General features: G+C 43.3%; 1 protein-coding gene and 1 long non-coding RNA gene across 12 annotated transcripts in view; one reads left to right on the forward strand and one right to left on the reverse strand.

The window, feature by feature from the left end:
- DHX30 (DExH-box helicase 30) overlaps positions 1-22,430 on the reverse strand; it is a 41,010-nt gene that overhangs the window by 15,804 nt on the left and 2,776 nt on the right. For 6 of the 11 annotated variants that reach the window (XM_039523501.1, XM_039523504.1, XM_039523503.1 and 3 more), the window contains exons 2-6: positions 19,873-19,927; positions 6,298-6,428; positions 5,569-5,679; positions 3,002-3,357; positions 2,002-2,125 (exon numbers count right to left, since the gene is read on the reverse strand). In XM_039523501.1, the coding sequence (XP_039379435.1) occupies positions 2,002-2,125; positions 3,002-3,357; positions 5,569-5,679; positions 6,298-6,428; positions 19,873-19,900 (750 nt within the window). In that variant the 5' untranslated portion in view covers positions 19,901-19,927. Of the gene's footprint in view, positions 1-2,001; positions 2,126-2,291; positions 2,347-3,001; positions 3,358-5,568; positions 5,680-6,297; positions 6,429-12,492; positions 12,590-12,641; positions 12,770-15,020; positions 15,244-15,473; positions 15,495-19,872; positions 19,928-22,430 lie in introns of those variants that run through there. The other 5 variants (XM_039523509.1, XM_039523499.1, XM_039523508.1 and 2 more) reach the window with 5 other exon arrangements.
- LOC120397540 lies at positions 2,424-6,922 on the forward strand. Its single transcript, XR_005593853.1, has 2 exons — positions 2,424-2,773; positions 6,559-6,922. It is a non-coding gene; the product is annotated as an uncharacterized LOC120397540 (long non-coding RNA).

Below are 22,430 nucleotides of genomic sequence, written 5' to 3' on the forward strand. Positions count from 1 at the left end.
CATTTTTACCTGTAAGATTTTAACTCAGTACCTTCCGGAATAGAATCATAGAAAAGTAGGGCTCCAAGGGACCTCAAAAAGTCGTCTAGCCTAGGTCCTGCCTCAGCACAGGGAACAAGTAAACCTAAAGCATCCTTGACAGGCGTTTGTCAATCTGTTCTTAAAAACCTCCAGTGATGGGGATTCCACAGCCTGCCCTGAAAGCCTATTCCAGAGTGTAACTATCCTTACAGTGAGAAATTTTTCCTAATATCCAGCCTAAACCTTCCTTGATGCAGATTAAGCCCATTACTTCTTGTCCTACCTTCCGTGGACACGGAGAACAATTGATCACCATCCTCTTTATATCAGCCCTTAACGTGCTTGAAATCTTATCCGGTCCTCCCTCAGTCATCCTTACTCAACACTAAACATGCCTAGTTTTTTAACCTTTCCTCAAGGGTCAGGTTTTCTATGCCTCATCATTTTTGTTGCTCTCAACTGGACTTTCTCCAATTTGTCCACGTCATTCCTGAAGTGTGGCACCCAGAACTGGACACAGTACTCCAGCTGAGGCCTCACCGGTACCAAGTAGAGTGGCAAATTACTTCCCATGTCTTACATACGACACGCCTTTAATACACCCCAGAATTATAACAGCCTTTTTCACACCACCACCACATTGATGGCTCATATTCAGTTTGTGATCCACTATAATCCACAGATCCTTTTCAGCAGTACTATCACCAAGCCACTTATTCCCCAGTTTGTGGTTTTTTGCATCTGATTTTTCCTTCCTAAATGAAGTACTTTGCACTTAGAGAGACAAGGTGGGTGACGTTATATCTTTCACTAGACAAACTTCTGTTGGAGAGAGACAAGCTTCCTAATATCCTGGGACCAACTCAGCTACAACTATACTACATACATACTTTGCACTTGTCTTTATTGAACTTCATCTTATTGATTTCAGACCAATTCTCCAATTTGTCAAAGTCGTTTTGAATTCTAATCCTGTCCTCCAAAGTGCTTGCACCCCTCCTAGCTTCATGTCATCTACAAATTTTATAAGCACATTCTCTACCCCATTATCCAAGTCATTAATTAAAATATTGAGTGGTACTGGACCCAGGACAGAACCATATGGGTCCCGAGCAGATATGTTCTCTAAGTTTGATAGCAAACCACTGAGTACAGTCATTCAATCAGTTATCCACCCACCTTACAGTAATTTCATATAGACCACATTTCCTTAGATTGCTTATGAGAATGTCATGCGAGACTGTGAAAAACCTTCCTAAAATCAAGGTATTTCACGTGCACTGCTTTCCCCCATACACTAAGCCAGTAGTTTATATAGCAGCATCCGTGTAGTCAGAGGTGACCTGTGCTAAATCCCTTCCCCTGAGAGCTCACATCCTAAAGGCTTGGTCGGTACAAAGATAAGATATAAACAGGCTGCTGTGTGGAGCACTTCATGGAAGGAGGGAGTTAGAATGTGAAAGACACAAGGGGCAAAGCTTGTCAAAAATTTTTCAGTGTGTGCAGGGGCACAACAAAGTCTGAAAAGGAGGTGGGTGAAGCGCTCAGAGGAAGGAGAAGGAAACCAGAGATGTAGGCAGGAGTGGAGTTCTGGACAAATCTCACCAATGAACATTACAGAATTCTCAGAACAAAGGATATGGCTCTGGCTGGCTGCACAAATCAAGGGGGCTTGCAGCACAATTCACCCCAGCAAAAACACAAACCCACATATAACAACAGCTTCTCGTTTGAGTAAGAACACTCCCACTGCTTCTCCTGAGGGACTCTTCCCCAAGTCTCAGTGTCAATAAGGTTTTCCTGTTCTTCAGCCTAATTCCAGCTCATCACTATCTAGCCAGCCCTTGGGGAACCACAAAGAATTCTTCTCTTTCCCTGAAATCTACACCCTTTCAACTGCTGCAGCTCATCCTTCCCAGCCGCTGAAAGGCAAAGTCCCAACAAGAGAAGATGGGAGAAGCCATTGGAACAGTAACTCACCTTGACTGTGGAGGAAGAGGTTGCAATCTGAATCACCTGGGCCAGAAGGTTTTTGGGTAGAGGGAACTGGGTCAGAGCCCTGATGGCATTGTTGTCATCTGTCATTTCAACAGAGGCCCCTCCCCTGCGAGACGAAAAGTAAAACAGTTCAGGTAGGTTTAAAAAAAAACCAAAAACTCTTCTCCCTAATTCTATTTGTGCTCAAACCCTTCCCCCTCCAGCTCCTTTGCCATAGCCTAAAATCGAGTAATTAAAGAATACAATGTGAGTACTGGAGATTACTGAGTTACTTAGCAATGGAGGGTTTGCAGCCAACTGGGTAGAGAGTACCATTACACTGCGTTACAGAACTCAGAATAAAGACAATCCCTTTAGCCAATGGAACCTCCAAGTCAGAATTCTAGCTTCTACTGAAAGTAACTGCCATCCCAAATATTTACAGTTGCAATGAAAACTGGAATACAGGAATGGCTTTTACTACTTCTTTAGGAGACAAAGTCAATTTCAAAGTATTTCCCCTCTTGTCCCAAAATGTTTCCCTTTAAAAAAAATTGAAATACAGGTCCTGACTTGTCTTTCTCCCGGAGGACACTGGCAAGGTTTAAAAAGGTTGCCAAATTTAAGTGTGGCTTTTGGAGATGACAAACTCTACGGTCCAAGAGAACTGCTCCCCACCAGATCTCTGAGGCTGACAGTGAGTAAGCTGGGGCAATTGCCTGTCAGAAGAGCAGGAGTCCAGAAAAGAACCCCACGCCCTCTAGTGCTGACCTAGGTATGAAAGCAGGCAGACCCACCATGGAATGGCACAGCATGCGTGGCATCCTCATGGAGCCTGGCACAGGAGCTTTATGTTCACACTCTGCTGAAGTCCTCTGTGTGCTCACTATGTTGTGGGCAGCGAGGGGTCAACTTTGAGGTCTATGGGGATACATCAGCCAGTGCACAGACCATTTTCTCACTACTTCCCTGCTTTAGTGAGCTTGTCAGAACATGATTTTACCTCATGTCTCTAGCTGGGGTCCGAGCTTCGTTCTGTGCCATCGATAGGTAATCAGTAACATCAATCGTGTCTTCTTCCAGCTCCCCTTCTTCCAATTCCCCCTCCTCTAGCTCCCCTTCCTCCAGCTCCTCTCTTCTCATTGCTTTAGGCATCCTGCCTTGCTCCATGGACTGGATGGAGTCATCTGGTTCCACCCGTCTCCAACAAGTTGACAAGTCAGCTAGAGATGGTCCAGACTTGGAACGCCATCTGCTTTCAGGGCACCACCTGTCCTCCGGGCAGCCAAGCTGGTCAGCAAGGATTCGGTACTTTGCAGCATCAAACAGCTCGTTCCTGGGCCCTAACAACCCCCAGCCCTGAATGAAAGAGTCACACACTGTTAGACAGCTGTAGCACTCGGCAACTTCTAAAGCAGAGTGGGACCATGCCTGGTCCAAAGGGAGACATGCAGAGATGAATCCCTTGTGTCCAGGAGAGTGAAAGGAAGCTGAAAAGGGACTTGCAGACCTTAAAAAAAGAGTATTTCTCCTGTACCTATTTATAGTCACTCCTTAAAAGGGAAATCTGTTTCTTGCCGACTTCTCTTTTGATCCCATACAGTGGCTTGGTATCATGCCGTTGCTTACAAAAGCTGGGCCAGTGCATGCTGGTTTGTTACATAGCAGACACTATCTGTTTGGTGTTTTAAAACACTGAATCCCCCCCACAACACAACACAGACTACACTAACTTTTCTAGACTCCTCTTTTCTCTCCCAGAACAGACAATATTGATTCACATAGTAAAAACTTCACATTTACTTCAAAGAACAAAAAATAATTGGGACATCCCACCAAATGCACCACTGGGGTTCTTGTTAGGGAAAATGTTAATTTTTCATGTCCTCCTCTTTCACGGAAGACGTTTACCTTTGAGTGACAGATGCTGGTGTTTCTGAGTTTTGTAATGTACAAGGACTTCAAAACTTGTCTGTGCCTGGAACTACAAAGAGCTCCCAACTGCTGTTTGAGTAATTACTAATTGCAAGATGTACTAGATGTATTAATTGCAAGATTACTAATTGCCAGTGTACCCACAACAGGTGCAGGGACACCCATGACAACACACACCTTGCTTTTCTTTACTGTGACATTTCAAAGAGCTTTGGCAACATTCATTCATTTAGACTCACAACACCCCTATTAGACAGGACAGTATTATTTTGTACTGTGGTAGAGCCTTGAGATCCAAATCCCTGATTTGGGGCCCCACCTATTACATACACATATAACAAAGACAGTCCCTGGCCCTAAGCAGATAGTACCATCTGTTTACTTGGATGGCAAACTATTTATTTATTATGGATAGCACCGGAATCACCTCCTTTAGATAAAGTTGCCCAATGCTTCCTCTTATAAAACCCTTGTTCTCAGTTGCGTAAAGCTCTGCTAAACTAACCATTCAGCCTGAAATTTTCTGTACCAAATGCATGCATTGGGCTGAACTGTTTTGAAAAATTTCAGCAAAAATGGTTCAGCTGCTTCTGAGAACACAGTTGAGGTAAAATATATCTTCCCCCCCTTCCCATGATAAAAAAAATTCTTACAACCATTTCATTAAGAAGCTTTAGCTTTTCATAGTTTCTATGCTTTTTATACTGCACAGTAAGGTAGGTCTAGGGCTGCACACTGAACAATAATAAAACAAAATATTCCATCGCTACTCATTCAATAAGCACCGTCCATCCTGTGCACTGAATGAGGCAGGGATCCTGTGGAAAAAGAATCCGTGACCACGTAATTAAAGACTGCATCATAATGCATATGCATAAAGGGGCCAAATTAAGGGTTGCATAGGCAACCTTAATTCTGTCATTTCCTAACCTTTGAGTGCCTGGCTTTGCAACCATATTGCTCTTTTAATTTTTGGAAGCAATTAGATTTAAATTCTAGGGGGGAGCTGCAGCGACCCCTGTATATAGGTTGCTTAATAGCACATAGGTGAGTACTGTCCCCGTTTTACAGACGAGGAAACAAAGGAACAGAGAGGTGATGCAACTTGCTCGAGGTTACAGCAAAATCAACTGCAGGGCTGAGACTGCACCTAGAACTCTGCCTTCCAGGGTGGTTCTCTAGCCACTAGACCATGCTCCCTCCCTCCCAAACAGCTCCCAATAGAACTTTATATTGTCCGACACCGAGGCAGGGGAGAGCATTAGGTGCACCCATCTCTCCCAAGAGTGAAGCTTTGGCTGGAGACTGAGGACAACAAAGGACATAATAGAGAAGTACCCCAAGGCTGTTAATGAGCTCAGACAGCCTACTTGCTTGGCCATGGGAGCAAGTGGGCGTGCAAGCTCAGCTGCATCCAGCCACTGCCAGCCAACAGTGGGGCTGCCTCTATTCCTGACTCAAAGACAAAACAACTGAGAAAATGCAGGAGGAAAGGGCTTTAAGTAAGCCAGAGGTCAAACAGCCATTAAGGTAGGCCAGCAAGTTCAGAGGCCTCTTCCTGACTCTTGGCAGGGATGTTGAGGTGATGAGTGGGGCGGGGAGGGGGAGAAGAGGAGGGGAGGAACAGCAGCTCACCTTGAAGAGCTGGCATGCAGCAGCTGCAGCCTGCCTCTCAGCATCAATCTTTTTGGTCCCATAGCCTTCCACTTCCACATTCTTAGGCCATTTTATGTGCAGAGTGACTTTCTGAAAAGAAAAGAAGAGCAGTGAAGTGAGAGAGAGTGCAGAATCCAAGCCCTCTCCTCCTAGTGCTTGGGTGACCCCTCTGAATGCCAGGCAAGAGAAAGGTTTAATAAATATCACTAAGCAGCACTTATTTTCAGCTTGTACTTTTCAGTAGAGGATCTCCAAGGGCTTTTCATTTAGCCTCTTTTTACAGATGTGACAACTGAAGCCCAGGAAAATGAAATGACCTGCCCACAATCACATAGTAGGTCAGTGACAAAACTAAGATTAGAACTCAGGTCTGACTCCTAGCACGCTGCCCTATGCACATGCTGCCTCCCTGCTGAAAGAAGCCAACTACAACAAACTAGTTATGTCAAATAATCATCCTTCCACAAACAGGGTGGGTTGGAGATGGAGACTGGGTTTTTACATGCATATTAAATGTGCTGAGATGAAGAACCAGACAGAGGGGGAGTATATTTGAAACACATACTACTGTGCAATAAACCATTTAGAATTGCAATAGTGCTTCAGACATGTATATTAAAAATCACTTACAACTCTGAGTATTCCTGGCCCTTTGCCACCTACACATACAAGCACTCCTCCACAGCCAGAGGTTAATAATGGAATTACCTTTTTTCTTGGCCCGTTAGTGTGGATATACACTAGTTTGTCTCTTGCATGAGAGATCCCCAGGGCTCTTCCAATCACACTGTTGAGCAAGTTTTTCGGCTGTGGAAATTCTTTCAACAAGTCTCTGGAATCTGAAAGAGCAATGGAAAAAGCGAATGCCATTTTCATACTTGTATAGTCCTGTTTAAAGGAGCTAAAGCATGTTATAAACTCTTATCTCACTGAAGTGCTGCAAGGTCTAATATTATCCCTGTTTTACAGATGGGGAACTGGAGGCAGAAAGTGCTTTGCCCATGGTCTTGCACTGTGTCGGTGGAACAGAATCCAGAAACCCTGAAGTCCCCTGGGCTCTCAGCACTGCAGGACACTCCATTACCAACACACCAATAGCTATTCTGGTCTGGATTTCAGGAAAAGTCAGGCAGTTATGTTTACTTATTCCACTTCCAAAAAACCTGAAAATATTCTATTCAGATTTCCTCATGGTTAGGACTTTTGGTTTCGTGACTCAAGGACACACCATGAAGGCCAATCTAGAAACACTTTATGTTGTACAAACAAGTTTTCTAAGCTTTGAGATGAATGAAAACATTTCCATGATTAAAAAAAATCTAATTGAAATCCATTTCTTTGGATGCAAACATTCCCTTGAAGTGTTCAGAACCTAAACAGTGCGGCACTCGGCTAGCCCCTGAAGCTAGAAAATGAAACAAAATAAGTGAAACTAATTGTTTTAATTGACTTGAGACAAATGCAACCCCCCTACCCTCCCCAACTCAAAAAAACTCCAACCGAACACCAATTGTAAAATGGCAAAAAGGTTATTGAGCAATAATTGCATTTTGAACAAGTTGTTAGTACAAACCCAAATACTTGGGATGCACATACCCTGCCACTTCCAAGTCAATGGCCTCCAGAAAGTAGTGACGTGAAGAAATGCACTGTGGGATCTGGATACATGGTGGGAGGTTATTTAAGGAGCTGTGGCTCCCTAACTCCACCACAGCTGCTGTCCATTTAATTTAAGTTTAGCAGCAGGACTCAAAAAAGAGGGAAAGGGAAGTGGGGATCTATATTGAATCTGCCCAGAGAACCAGTTACTGGTATGGGATCTCTCCTTGCAGTTTGTCATCACAGACCTCCACTTTTGCGAGATTAACTTGCACTAACAGCAACTAAGGAGGTGGGTCTGAGGAGAACTGGTTAAAGATTGCAGAGCTGCTTACCCAAGCTGAGCATATGTCCCAGCTGCTAAGATGAGTAATGTGTCATATGTTCATGCAGCACACACGTAGCCATTTAGCAGATTTCAGTAACAGAAACATTCCCGAGTTATTCTAGAGGCCCCTTAATGAACCTTTGCACGTCACCTTTAAGGCATAGACCTCTTTCATGGAAGGTTTACAACTCTCCAGAAAGATTTGATCAATTTCCCCTGGTCAGTCAGATTTCATCAATATATTACAATCCTGGTTGCTAAAAGTCAGGGATTTCAGGTAACGAGAGAAAGAATCAGCTGTTCAGCTACCAATACAAAGCCTAGGAGATGTGGGAACAAGAAGTGATCTGTTCTAGTCAGAGCTATTAATCTCACTCACACTCTGTGCAGTTTAGTTTTTCTGAGAGATCTTGGTAGCAGAGATATTGAGGGAAGACACATGGGAACGCCTGACTCCAAGTCAAGAGGACAGCATCCGTCAAGAAACTGATTCGCTACTATCTCTGGAATATAGATAAAGGCATTTTCCCTTCATACAGAAATATTTATTGAAGGAGATGCCTCTGAAATGCCCAGAGAGTATCATTTGCAGACATATCTGAACATAGTCTCTTCTGTGGTGAACAGTCTCCTGGATCTTCTGGGAGATCACTGACAGACTGTACGTTGTACTGTGGCAGATATACTATCCTTAACCAACTCTGCAGGGCTTTCGTGTAGAGCCTGGCAAATAGTATCATACAGGTATAAGATGCCACAAAAACTATATTACACGGAAAGGCTTTTGGAGACCACCAACCTCCCATATTCTGGATCCTGTCCTCTGGCAAATAGAAAGATGCTGATCTAGAGTCCAGAACAATCCCTGTGACTCCCTCTAAATTTTCTAGGTTTATCCTGCAGCCCAGAGAGACAGGAAATGTGCCCTCGCTGTCTATAGAGCCAATTGGGTTCTTGTAGAGCTTTCAGAATCCAGGCAATGAGAGACTTGGATTCCTCTATGTTTTACATGGGCTACCACTTCTGCCAGGCACTTACCTGGTCAAGGCCCCTGGAATCATAGAGAACTACATACAGAGTACTCCATGTGTAAATCTCTTATTTATTTATTGGGGGGGCGGGTGAGGAATTGGGCAGGGAGAGAGAAGGAAAATGGTCTCAATCTAAAAGGACACATAGAAAAACAAACTGTTGAGCAATAGTCAACATGGTTTCTGTAAAGGGAAATCGTGTCTTACTAATCTACTAGAGTTCTTTGAAGGGGTCAACAAACATGTGGACAAGGGGGATCCAGTGGACATAGTATACTTAGATTTCCAGAAAGCCTTTGACAAGGTCCCTCACCAAAGGCTGTTACATACATTAAGCTGTCATGGCATAAAAGGGAAGGTCCTTTCATGGATTGAGAACTGGTTAAAAGACAGGGAACAAAGGGTAGGAATTAATGGTAAATTCTCAGAATGGAGAGGGGTATCTAGTGGTCTTCTCCAAGGGTCAGTCCTAGGACCAATCCTATTCAATTTATTCATAAATGATCTGGAGAAAGGGGTAAACAGTGAGGTGGCAAAGTTTGCAGATGATACTAAACTGCTCAAGATAGTTAAGACCAAAGCAGATTGTGAAGAACTTCAAAAAGATCTCACAAAACTAAGTGATTGGGCAACAAAATGGCAAATGAAATTTAATGTGGATAAATGTAAAGTAATGCACATTGGAAAAAATAACCCCAACTATACATACAATATGATGGGGGCTGATTTAGCTACAACGAGTCAGGAAAAAGATCTTGCAGTCATCATGGACAGTTCTCTGAAGATGTCCACGCAGTGTGCAGAGGCAGTCAAAAAAGCAAACAGGATGTTCGGAATCATTAAAAAGGGATAAAGAATAAGACTGAGAATATATTATTTCCCTTATATAAATCCATGGTACACCCACATCTCGAATACTGTGTACAGATATGGTCTCCTCACCTCAAAAAAAGATATACTGGCACTGGTTCAGAAAAGGGCAACTAAAACGATTAGGGGTTTGGAGAGGGTCCCATATGAGGAAAGATTAAAGAGGCTAGGACTCTTCAGCTTGGAAAAGAGGAGACTAAGGGGGGATGTGATAGAGGTAGATAAAATCATGAGTGATGTGGAGAAAGTAGATAAGGAAAAGTTATTTACTTATTCCCATAATACAAGAACTAGGGGTCACCAAATGAAATTAATAGGCAGCGGGTTTAAAACAAATAAAAGGAAGTTCTTCACGCAGCGCACAGTCAACTTGTGGAACTCCTTACCTGAGGAGGTTGTGAAGGCCAGGACTATAACAGCATTTAAAAGAGAACTGGATAAATTCATGGTGGTTAAGTCCATAAATGGCTATTAGCCAGGATGGGTAAGGAATGGTGTCCCTAGCCTCCATTTGTCAGAGGATGGAGATGGATGGCAGGAGAGAGATCACTTGATCATTGCCTGTTAGGTTCACTCCCTCTGGGGCACCTGGCATTGGCCACTGTCGGTAGACAGATACTGGGCTAGATGGACCTTTGGTCTGATCTGGTACGGCCGTTCTTATGTTATGATGCCTCAAACCAATCTTGTATAATTAGGGAAGGGATAATGAAAGCTAACATCACTGTCTGATATACTTGTTCAATTTTGTTAGCTATAATTTGCAATGGTGCCTTTTCTTAGGAAAAACTAATGTGAATAAAACCCTCTCCCTGATATTTCTAAAAGAACCCCCTCTCTCACTTCAAGCAGGAAGAAGGCTACTTCACTCACTACAGTCCCCTGACATGGTTCCATGAAGAGAGGTGAGGGTTGGTAGCTGGCATGGGGGGTAACCTTTTCTTACACTTCTTACACCTCTAACACTACTAGTCTGTCTACAGTAATCCCATTCTTAGGGGAAAAAGGAAAGAAACAATTCACAATCACCCCCACTAAACCCACTTTGTGGATGATGATGAGGAGGAGCTACATGGACTGCCATCAACAAGAGCATGTATTTTTGGTCTCTGATTGCCTCTGCTTTGAGAAACAGGGCTGCTTCTGAGGAAATCTGTGATAAGGAGCAGACAAAGGATGGGGAAGACCTTGTCACACGTATCTACGAAGAACAGACGTGTTTATATAATGACACCAAGGATTTTGAGATGGATCTGTAGTCAACTTCAGTGTTTAATCCTTCTGGGAGCAAAGGAGAATGGTTCCTCCAAATGGCAAAATCCTCCATTTCAGCTTGTAGATCAAGATCTGAATTGCCAGCTGAGCAACAATGTATGCGTCATAGCAACTGACTGTCACAGAATGTGCAGCACCCAAGGAGTCACCCCAATAATCATCTTACATCCTCAATTCCAGAACTGAAATGGCCTAATCCCATGTGGAGAAGACATGCATCACCATAAGTATTTGAAGATGCAAACCTGAATTCCCAAGTTGCAGTGAGTATAGTCCTGGCAGACTGAATTTCTTGGCACCTTCATCCAAAAGCAGAATGACTTATCTCTCTGAGACTTCTTATCTTGTCCTTCCACCACAATCAGACTTTTCCAGTGTTGGGCCCAGTCTGCAGCCTTGATGAGATCTACCATGGTGCATGGTTCCTCCAGGAGCCAGCGGACCAACAGATGTCCCACGATTTGTGTTTTGATGCAGTCATGTGTCTGGGTTGTTCGAACAGCCCCACTTCTGCATATTGGCTTTTGACTTGCCAACTCTTGTTCAGAGGTGATTTAAACATTTGCAGGTCGACCAATCTTTCTCCATGCCTCCAGGAAGACATTCAGCAACATCACTGTACATTTTGACATCCTCATCAAGTATTTCAAGCCATGCGCACCACATTTCCAGTCATGTACCCATCAGTGATTTTAAAGCAGTTCTGTAGCAGTTAGGAAGCTTTTCTGTGATTGCAGCTGGCTAACTGCTGCAGTGGGACCACATAGCGAATGTCACCTACCACTACAGTCTCTGTGACTGTCAAGACTAGAGGCCCTAATTGCAGATGGGCTAAAAGATAGTAAAAACCCGGTTGAGAGAGTTGGTACCTGATATCCCCAAGATGGATGAAATGGACGCTGGTTTTAGTCTTTAGTCCCTAGCAGGCCACATCTGTAGAAAGAGAGACAGTCTTCCCTTCTTGGACAGTAGACAAGTCAAGGTGGCTTGTAAAAAGCACTCAGCACTGGCCTAACTCTAGAAGACAGTGGGACTATTACTACTGACTTCAATGGGAGCAGAGTAAGGCCAACATCAAGTGCTTTTGAAAATCCCATCCATAGCACCTACACAAATCAGCCCCAGAAAATCCAGGAAATGCCAAAAATTGTTAAATGGAGAGACTGAATGGCCTACATTCTTATGTGGGGAATAAAAAAAAGACTGTTAGGTTGATCTTGACTGTTCATACCTTCCTCCATAGCCTCTTCCTCAGAAAGAGGCTGGAATTGAGCAAAAGATACACAGGAAGACTACGGTCCATAAAAATTAATGGAGAATGCTCCCGAAGCATCAGACATGTGCAAGGATGAAAAGCTTGTGGCCCTCCAACACCCACTCATGTACATAATTACAGTAGGACCTTTCTTGCTACAGGACTACACACTAGAGTTCTCAGGCTGGACTCCATTACAAATATTTATAATACAGCATCACCCAATAGGGTAGGTACAATGCAAATAAAAGACCGTGCAGTCGCTGCCCTAAAGTGCTTAAAATCTAAATATGACAACAATAACCTTCAGAACTAGGGCAGATCATCTCAAATTGGAGAACCACAAATGACAACTAGTGAGGCAAATCTGCGCAGCTGCAGAGAGGAAGGAAGAGAGTCCTTATTGGCGCAAACCAAAATTCATATGGATTTCAGTAACAGACCCAGAAAACACCTCAGATCAGAGATGCATTTTCAATATCTGTAGTGGTTTCACCAGATGTCAGTGCCAAGGTACCTGGATAAATTGAGCTGAAGACACCAACCTGACAGTGGAAGGCTTGGGACCTGCCTCCATAAGAAATACCTCAAAGTGACTTTCATGCTCCCTATGGGCTCAAGTAATAGCCACAGAGATGGAGCTCAGGCTTTCAGGGAGCCCTTAAAGACACCTTACGTGTTGAATGAGGCAGACCTTTTATTCTTTCAGTGAGCATCCTGAAACGACCTCAACCACTGGAGAACTCAATAGAAGGCAAGGAGGAAGAAGAGACTCCAGCAATCTGCCCCAGCTTTGTCTGAATCAGTTATCACTATCAAAGTCTGCCTGTAACACGCAAGCAGCATTCTGGTTGGCTGGTTGGGCTTTTTGATGTCACAAAGTAGGCCAGCTCCCAACAGTGTACAGCCAAGATCTCACTGAAACACAAAAAGACTGCAGTACCTATTACGTTAAATGGGCATTGGGAAAAAATTAAGGGAAGCACAAAGACAGGGGATGGATGAAGAAGGTGGCAGTTGTCTTGAGGGAAATGGGGTGCTAAAGGAGAAAAAATGAATTTCAAGTGTTTCCTCTCCCAGTGTGTCAAACTGCCCTTTCAGAAGCAGTTTGGGGTGGAGTGGGATTGTTTCAATTCTAACATTTTCACTGGAAAACAGGTTAAATTGGTAGCTGTTCAACAGGCCACTTTATATGCAAGAGCTGAAAGCTGTTAGGTCCTAAACTGCTACCAAAAGGATAGTGGGGCTTTTGAGGGGAAAGGGAAGTAACTGACCAATTAGAGACAAAGAAGGGTTAAAAAAATGAAAATATTTGAGATAGAGGTATTTATATAACTTTTTTCCTACTATTTTTCTTATCCTTTTAGTAGGACCTAATTTCCATAGTGGAAGCTCACAGAAATAAGTCCAACCAAAACACACACTATATTTAAAAAAAACTGAATGTACACATAAACCATCATATGACAGCAATAAGCCTTCCAACACACTTCTTGGGTAGATGAAGGCTCTCAGCCTTTGGCATTATACCTCACAAAGCATCTGTGCACTAGTAGCTTAATATCATACCTGCAGTAAGCCTGTCATGGCTTATTACTATATTTGCAAACATCCTTGAAAGACACACAACCTTTTTAAAAAGGGTATGCGAGGTTTTAACTAGATAATTGAAAGGTGCAAAAAACTTTTTAAAAATGTGTGAGGTTTTAAGTGCACAATTAAGCCAGCCCTGAATGGGATAAAGACATTAAGAGGGAAACAAACTGTAACTCAAGTAAGTGTCTGCTACACACTGAAGGATGATATGCAGAGAGGAATCCCCAGCAGGCTCTAACAAACCGTTTCCCATATGTAATTTATGGAAGTTGTTACACACAGGAATGTACGGTAAACAGGAATTTTTAACATCCAGTTTACCTTTCACATTTCATTTGGTTTGGACAGAGACATTAGCTGGTCAAAGGTGCCAGCCTGCCAGCTCTACAGACTGAAGTCTGCTGTCCACAAAACAGGGACAGCATGGGCAGTGACAGAGAAATCTACCTGTCCACACTGTCCTAGCTCTCTATACAGATAGGAGAGGACGTTTCCTCTCCACAGCCTGTTCAGTTGATACCCCCGCAGCAGATGCCAAAGAGAGGACCATTTATTAGGGCATTTTCATGTCACATAGGCTAACCCAGAAGGCTGAGAGATGAAAAGGCTTTCAGTCATGGCCAGTCTGGACCAGATTCAAACAAGTGACCTTGAGATAAAAGGATATGGAATCTTTCACCACTCTCCTGAGCATCCAATCCACCCTATTTGTAAATCAGAGGCAGAGATCAGAATGAATGTTCATAATACTGAGAAATTCACATTCAGGAAGCCCAGAACCATTCTAATCTTTATTAAAGACAGGCCTCAGAAACCACTGCCACCATCCCAACATGCAGTGCTCCACAGTTATCCAAGTAGCCAGGCCCAGGCCTCTTTATCAGCACCTGCAGTTTCACACCCGTGTTAGTGGCCACACTGGGAGAAGAGATGGGGCCCTAGAAAGCAGCAGTAGGAGAGGGCCGGGACAGGGCAGCAGGGCCCCCTCGCCCTCGTATCTCCCTTGCTCCAGATTCCAGTCAGGAATCCCTGCCCTGCAGGGTCACTCCAGGCCGCACGAGTCTCTCCGCAGTGATCACACCGAGCACCAGCTCCCCCTGCGCTTGTTTGCCAGCCAGCGGGCCCCGAGACCCACAGGTCGCAGCGGGCGGCCTGTCCTGTCCACCCCATCCCTTCCCGGCAGAGGTGCGAGCTCCCTCGGCGGGGCTGTGCCGCGCAGTGCGGGGCCCGTCGCCCGGGCCTACCCGCCCTCAAGTCGGAAAGAAGCCGGCCGGCCGGCGAGCTCGGGGGGGGGGGGGGAGGGATTTGCTGCGCTGCGCTCGCACACGGCCCCCCACGCTGGGGGGAGGGGGCCTCGCTCCCCCAATTCCCTGGGGGGCAGAATCTGCCCCTCACTCTATGGCGGAAGCGGGGCCGCTGCCTTTGTCGCCCGCCCTCCAGGGAAGATCCGCCGGCCCATGCGGCGTCCGCAGCTCACCCTTCACCATGGCGCCGGCTTCTCCCGCTCCGTCCGCTCCCGGCTCCTCTTCCGCTCCGGGCCCGGCCTCGCTCAGGGGGCCGCCCGCGCACAGGCTCCGCGTGGCGCCGCCCGCTTCCACCAGCCCCGCCCGGCGGTAGCGGCGGCAGCGCCGCGGCCCGGAAGCGCCACTCACCAGCGCCAGCAGGAGCCGCCTGGGCGCCGCCATCTTGCAAGACCGCCCACTCCCGGCTTCAGGCCGGGCAGGGACAACGACGGGGGCGCCGCCTGCGCAAGGAGGAACCAGCTGAATGCAGCGGCCCCTAGCGGAAAGACCGGAGCATTGCAGGCAAGGAGGCGCTTGAGCACAGGAGCTGCTGGGAGCGGTCCTGCCTCCACCCCCTTGCCCTGTAGCGAACAGCCTCCCGCAGTGCTCCGACCAGGCTCCGCCGCCCCTGCTTTATAGTAACTTACCCATCCACAGTCAACGGTGATTCTGCGGCCTTCTTGCAATTGATACTGTCCACTCATCCCCTACCCACCCCCCATTGGCAAGCTGCATTGAAACCACCGAGAAGTTAATAGGGCTAGAAAGCAAGGGATCCCTCTCCCTGTCACAGGGGTCCTCTCCACGTCAAAGTTGAGGGAAAGGGCAGAATGGGGGAAATGTGCAATGGTCCTGCCCATACCTGTTTTGAGGTTAAACAAAGAACTTCAAGCTCCAGGCCAGCTATGCCAGTAATTTAAATAGTAGGCCCTTCCCCCCACCCCCACCCCTTTTTATTTTTAAAGTATAGTCATATTTACATCCGACATTGTATAAATATCATTTTTAGCCTGCTGCTCCCCCTTGAGTGCCCCTAGGTAGCAAATCTACTCTTTTGTTTTATCTCTGGATCACATGCATATCAGCCAGAAGGAACATAAGAGAAATTAAGCCTATTTATACATGTAAGATATTATAGCTTTGAGGTAAGGACCCCAAAGCACTTTCTGAATACTATCTGAGCCTCACAACAACCCTTCAAGGTAGGTTAGCATTACACAATTTTTACAAATGAGGAAACTGACCCACAGAGATGTTTATGATTCACTTGCTCAAACCAGAACAAGATAGTGCAGTGCTGCGAATGGTACCCAGATATCTCAACTTCTACTCCCCTGCTCTTTTAAATATGTTAAAGGGGCACCACCAACTTAAAAAAATATCACTTCTGGTTTTTTAAAAAAAACTATTACAAATTTGAAGAGTAGAAGACAAAAATGCATTAGCCAACCCCTTGTGTATATTTTCACCATTTCGCCAACATAGCTGAGTCATATTCTCTCTGTTTTTTTCAGATTTTTCACATAGTAATGAGACCACATATAAAAAACACCAACCAAACAAACAAAAAAGCAAGCAAGCAAACAGGAAGATCTGACTTCAAGAACTACACCAAGGGAAAGTTCAGGAGCAGGTTTAGTACCTGAAAGTAATTTTTAAAAAAGATACATACTGACCATACTTCAAGTTTGCAGAGTCTCAGTTGCAATCAAACTTCATTATTTTATTAACACTTTAGATACTAACATTTGAGAATTAAAAAATACTTCTTATTTATATTGTTCACTGTTTGCATTTTTCTCACCTTGAAAAAAATTAAATTTGGTCAGTTTTAACAATTAAATGTTTTGACCATAAAGTTCTTAATACTGTAACATATGGATGTCAACTACCCTACCACTGCAGGGATGCTTTAATCCTCCCACCCCCCATCAGAATTCTTTTTTAAAATGGTCAAAATATTTATATACACCTTAACTTTTATGAAGCCTATTTATAACGTATGCACTTTGGGCTACAATTAAATTGAGAGTGCCTCTTTACAGTAGTGAGATCTATTTATGTTAGTTTAAATGTCATTTATTAATCAGTAAATACTTTGCTTGTAAACCAAGATTTTACATTGGTTAAAATGTGTAAAAAATCATTAAGAGAAATAAGGCTTTCAACAAATATCAGGAGAGGGAAAAAAAACCTAATATCAGGAGGGAGATAAAATAAGAAATTTAACTTTTACATTTTTCATGCAGAGGGCAGATTTTTAAAAGATGTCTAAACAGTTAAGCTAGGAAAACCCCATATAAAAGACTTAACAAAGAACAGATAAAAGTGTACTTGGAAGATCTGAATACATGCTAAATCACTTGTCTCAGAGGATGTGCATCTTAGGGTATTAAGCAAATTAGCTAACTTACTGTACCAATGACAAATATTTCTGAAAAATCAGGCAGCCAGAGAGGCACTGGAAAAAATGCAGTACAGAATTTCAAAAAAGAAAATTGAAATGATCCTGGCAGTTTATTGTCCCATAAGTCTATCCCCAATATAATAATTAAACAAATATTGAGAAAAGTAGGACTAGAGGATGACAACCATAAGCAATACATGGCATTGGTTCCTACAGAACAAATCTTGCCAGACAAGTTGCCCAAATTAAGGAAATTCAGTAGATGCAAACGATCTGATACTCAACCCCACGAACTCTATCTTGAAAAATTATTTCAAATTGGTTTAGATAGAAATCGTTATTGGAAGTAAAACTTCTGGGGGAAATAAAAACCGTGTGTGTAGAGGGGATTAATGTTAAATGCCAATGTATCCAGTTTATTTATTTATCATCTTCACTGTGATCTTGAACGGGTAAGATGTCCATTAAAGCAGGGATTCTCAACCTTTTTCTTTCTGAGCCCTCCCCCCAACATGCTATAAAAACTACACAGGCCACCTGTGCCACAGTAACTGATTTTCTGCATATAAAAGCCAGGGCTGGGGTTAGGGGGTAGCAAGCAGGGCAATTGCCTGGAGCCCCATGCCACAGGGGCTGCCACAAAGCTACATTGCTCAGGCTTCAGCCTGGGTGGCAGGGCTCAGGCTTCAACTCCATAGGGCAGGGCTTTGGCCTTCTGTCCTGGGCTCCAGTGAGTCTAATGCTGGCCCTGCTTGGTGGCCTCCCTGAAACCTGCATGCAGCACCCCCAGGGGGCCTCAGACCTCTGGTTGAGAACCACTGCATTAAGGAAAAATCACAGATTATACTAAGTTGTTTTCAGTTATGCACACCAGTGAATGCAGAAATAAAGAGATGAGAACCATCGGTGGAGAATACAACAATGGAAAAAACGTAGCTGTACATCTTGGGGAAGACTATGGATAACACATTCAATGGGAGGAAGAAACAGTGATGCAGAAAAAAAGAAAAGGGTGAGAGTGTTCAGCAAATTAGATATAAGTAATAGGGCTAGTGGTTTGTCACGGTAAATTAGACAATAAGTTAAAGTCTGGTCACAGAAAAAAGGCAAGAATCAATTTATGGAAAAAATGCCAGAAGTCACAGGTTACATTAGTTCAATCAAAATATCCTTTATTTTGCAATGAAAAGCGTTTAACAGCATTTAACTAATAGTTTAATACCACTAGCCCACTGCTTGCCAGTTCAGACTCACAGCAGCGAGCCGCGGCTGACCCTTCTTCTCCCCTACATGAGCCTTGCAAAAGGGATGGCGGCAGCAGCAGCAGCATTGTACAGAAGCTTCTTATCCAGCTATGCTAGCTTCAAGACTTTCCTCAAAAAACTAGTAGTGTCACAGAATCCATGAAGTCCCTACCCCCAGTCCAGCCATGACAAACCACTAGCCCTCATGAGTTGCTGCTCTCCTTCAGCCTCCCATCCTGCCCAGATTTTTACTTGGCATCTTAAGTTTTTCCACTGAAATACAAATGTCAAATATCATTATTTTTTAAAATTATAGGATCCAAGACTTCTGATGACCTAATTTTTTAGCTTGACGTTGAAACAAGAATGGCTAATGAAATGTTATGCCACCAAAGCAGTGAATCAGAGGCATTACTTCCCAGAGCAGGGAGGTAATAGACCCTCGCTGTACATCTCTGGTGCAACCAGTCCAGGCATACTGGATTCAGTTCTGAGCAGCTCATTTTAAGATTGAGTTACTGAAGGACATTCAGAAAAAGCAACAAAAATGACCAGTGCTTGGAGGGACTGACTTATGATGGAAGACTAAAAAGAGCTAAATAAAGAGCTTGGCTGAGTGATGACAGAAAGGGACATGATAAATTGATGTTTTGAATTATGTAAACACCAAGGAGAGAGACTTATTGAACTAGTACAAAGGGAAACAACTAATAGTAGGAGGATGAAATTAAAAGGGAAACTTCAAACTAATTAGAACTAAACTGAATGAAGAACTAAGTAATGCACTTTAGGGAACAACCCTGTATTGTCAGGGAGATGGACTGGATGACATAGTAGTTCTTTTCCATCTCCAGCTTCTGTATTCCCCTGAAATGACTCACTTACTGTACTACTTAACATAAGCACAGATACTTGTGACGTTAACACTTGTTCAGACAGCTGCCCTAGCTGAAAAGTGATTTACACTGCTGCATAAATACTAGATATCAAACAATTATGGTTTGGAAACATTTACACTTTTACAAGTAGGGACAAATTCTACCCTCAGATGTGAGGCTCCCCTTGCAGTTAAAAAGAGTGATACAGGAAGGCAGAATTGGGCCCTATGTGTTACATAACAACTGCCAATGTGGCCACATTTTCTCACACATCCTTCCTTTTCCTTTGTAGCACATTTAAACATGTATTGGTGGCACAAACACTTAAATGAACGAGGTATCAACTCACATTGCAAGGCAGTATGGCACACCTGTCATATCATCCAGCATAGAAAAGGATGGTAAAATTATTTATGAACTGGATGTCTTTGTCTAGAGATCTAGAGCTATAGCTGATCAATCAAGAAAAATTAATGGTGAGAGATGAGAGAGTTTCCCAAACCAACCAAGTCCTTACCTTTTCTACATGAATTCAGCGAGAACATCTCTGTCAAAGTGAAAAGATCTGATTCCTACGAAGCAAGAAGGTGAAGAGGCAGGAAGTTAGAATTTATATTCCTCTCTGAAATGTCTAAGCCTCCACTAGCTTTTCTGATACTAACTATCTTTTAGGTGAGGAATACAGCTGAAGGTTCTGATCAAATTCCAGTTTGAATGATTGCATTCTGCTTGGCTATAGTATGTATTATTTGAGGTCTTAAATTACTGAATACAGTTGTCAGAGTAGCAGCCGTGTTAGTCTGTATCCACAAAAAGAACCGGAGTACTTGTGGCACCTTACAGACTAACAAATTTATTTCAGCATAAGCTTTCGTGGACTACAGCTCACTTCTTCGGATGCTGACGATAGCTCATCTCAATTGATTAGACTCTTCCAGTTGGTATGAGTACTTCCACCTTTTCATGTTCTCTGTATGTATAAATATCTCCTGTCTGTGTGTTCCGTTCTATGCATCCGAAGAAGTGATCTGTAGCCCACGAAAGCTTATGCTGAAATAAATTTGTTAGTCTCTAAGGTGCCACAAGTACTTCTGAATACAGTTGTTACACTCTGTTAAATAGCTGCTATGTTATATCTAGAGATGGGGAAAGTGATCCCTCTAAATATCAGTTCAAGTTTGTAAAGACTTTGGAAATATGCAGAATGAAAGGTGCTACTGATTTCTAGGCATTCACATTTTAGCCATAGCAAGTCCCACTGAGATGAAATATAATATATTGATAGACTACGCTTGTGATTTCTCCCCCCAACCCCTGCACACACTTTTTTTTCTTAAGGCTGACATACATCTGTTAATGTATTTTTCCAGTTATAAGAAACATTGAAAAGTCCTGCATTTGTTTGAGATTTCAGTTGTTTTTTTTGTCCAATACAAGTTAAGAAGTTAAGCTAGCTATTTTATTTTAAAATGCACTGTCCCCAATGTGGCACTAATGACATTTGATAGGGGAAAGAGAAACACAAGGACAACACCACATAATTTTGGAAATAATCTATTACCCATGCCCACTAGTTCGTTTTTAGAGCATTCTTGGAATTAGAGTAACAAAGATTTCATAACAGATTTGAAGCAGATCTGAAGCAGATTTGTGGGTGTTCCCATTCAGATAATATTATTATTACTAGGCTTTCAAAGGGCTCCCACTGGAACCAATAGCAAAAATCCTATTGATTCCAGTGGTGCAAGAACAGCCTAAAACATGTCTCTATTCTGAAAAGTGACTTGGTGAAAATGGCACCTTTCTTATATTCAACAGATCTGCTCCCTGTGTGCATGCAGAGCCAGACCTACTGATTTTGGTGATAAGAAGTTGACACTTAGTCTATTTCAATATTTTTTAAATAAACAATTAAGAATACAAAGTTATTTGGCTTCTTACCATGAAAAATGGTTAATTACTATAGCAAACATGATCCCTCAAGGGGATTGCCTGCATGGATCCATACTGTAGGTGACTGATGAGTGTACAGTGGGCATGAACTTGGTATTTTCAATAGTGGTACTTGTTGAGGTTGGATTCCCTCCTAGCCCAATGATACAGAATGGCAGATAGTGTGAATCCATCCAAGCAGTCATCCTCAACGAACAGTAACAATTGCTATAGAAAAATATTTCCATATTTCTTTCAGCATTGCTTGCCTGAAAACCCACTGTAGGTGATTAACAAGCAGTCTCCAAACCCAAAGAGATAAGGCTGGAGAATCTTGCTCAGCTAAGGATTCCAGGATGCTCCAAATTGGATCATCCAACCTACAAGTTAAGTCATGGTAGTAATGCAGCATGAATATCAAAACATCATTCATGGATGGAACTCTAGGTAGCAGTTTAATATGCCTCTCTGGGGATGAACATTCCTGAGTCTTGGAGTAATGGTCATTGTAGACTTGGTACAAGATGCCTTCATGTCTGCTGGTATTGGTATCTCTATTAATTCATGGCAAATGTGGATGCTGAGTCTAATCTACTTTGACAATCTATGAGTGGGAATGGACTGATCTCTAGTATTATCCCAATATGATACAAAATAGCCAGCTCTTGAAAACTTTAAAGTCATTAGGGAGTGATTGCTAATGATGTCACAAAAGCATATGGCTTAGATGAGGCTATCTTTTTCCTTCCATTCCTTTAAATACGACAAAGATTGAGACATCAGTTACTTGCATGTAGACTAAATCTTCAGTGAAAGATCTTGCACAATGAGGTCTCATGTAAGTAATACAAGAAATTGAGCCTACAAAGTCCAATAGGGCTAATGTGCCTTTGGTGTATAGAATAGGTGAGATTCATGCCAGGCGGACCATGAATTCAGAGAGAACCAAGGAGGCCTCATCTGAACTAGGATGGGCAGAAGAATCCTGAAATCGGGAGATCCAAAAATGGATCTACGACCTCATCAATGATGGCAGCAAGGTTGACTCTGATGGTATCTGGCTCTGAAGACCAAGTCCACCAGGATAGTGCACAGAGGAAACATGGAAAGGAGAAAGAGGGGATGCTTCACTATTCAGCACCA

Source organism: Mauremys reevesii, linkage group 2 (genome assembly GCF_016161935.1).
Source record: "Mauremys reevesii isolate NIE-2019 linkage group 2, ASM1616193v1, whole genome shotgun sequence".
Lineage (NCBI taxonomy): Eukaryota > Metazoa > Chordata > Testudines > Geoemydidae > Mauremys > Mauremys reevesii.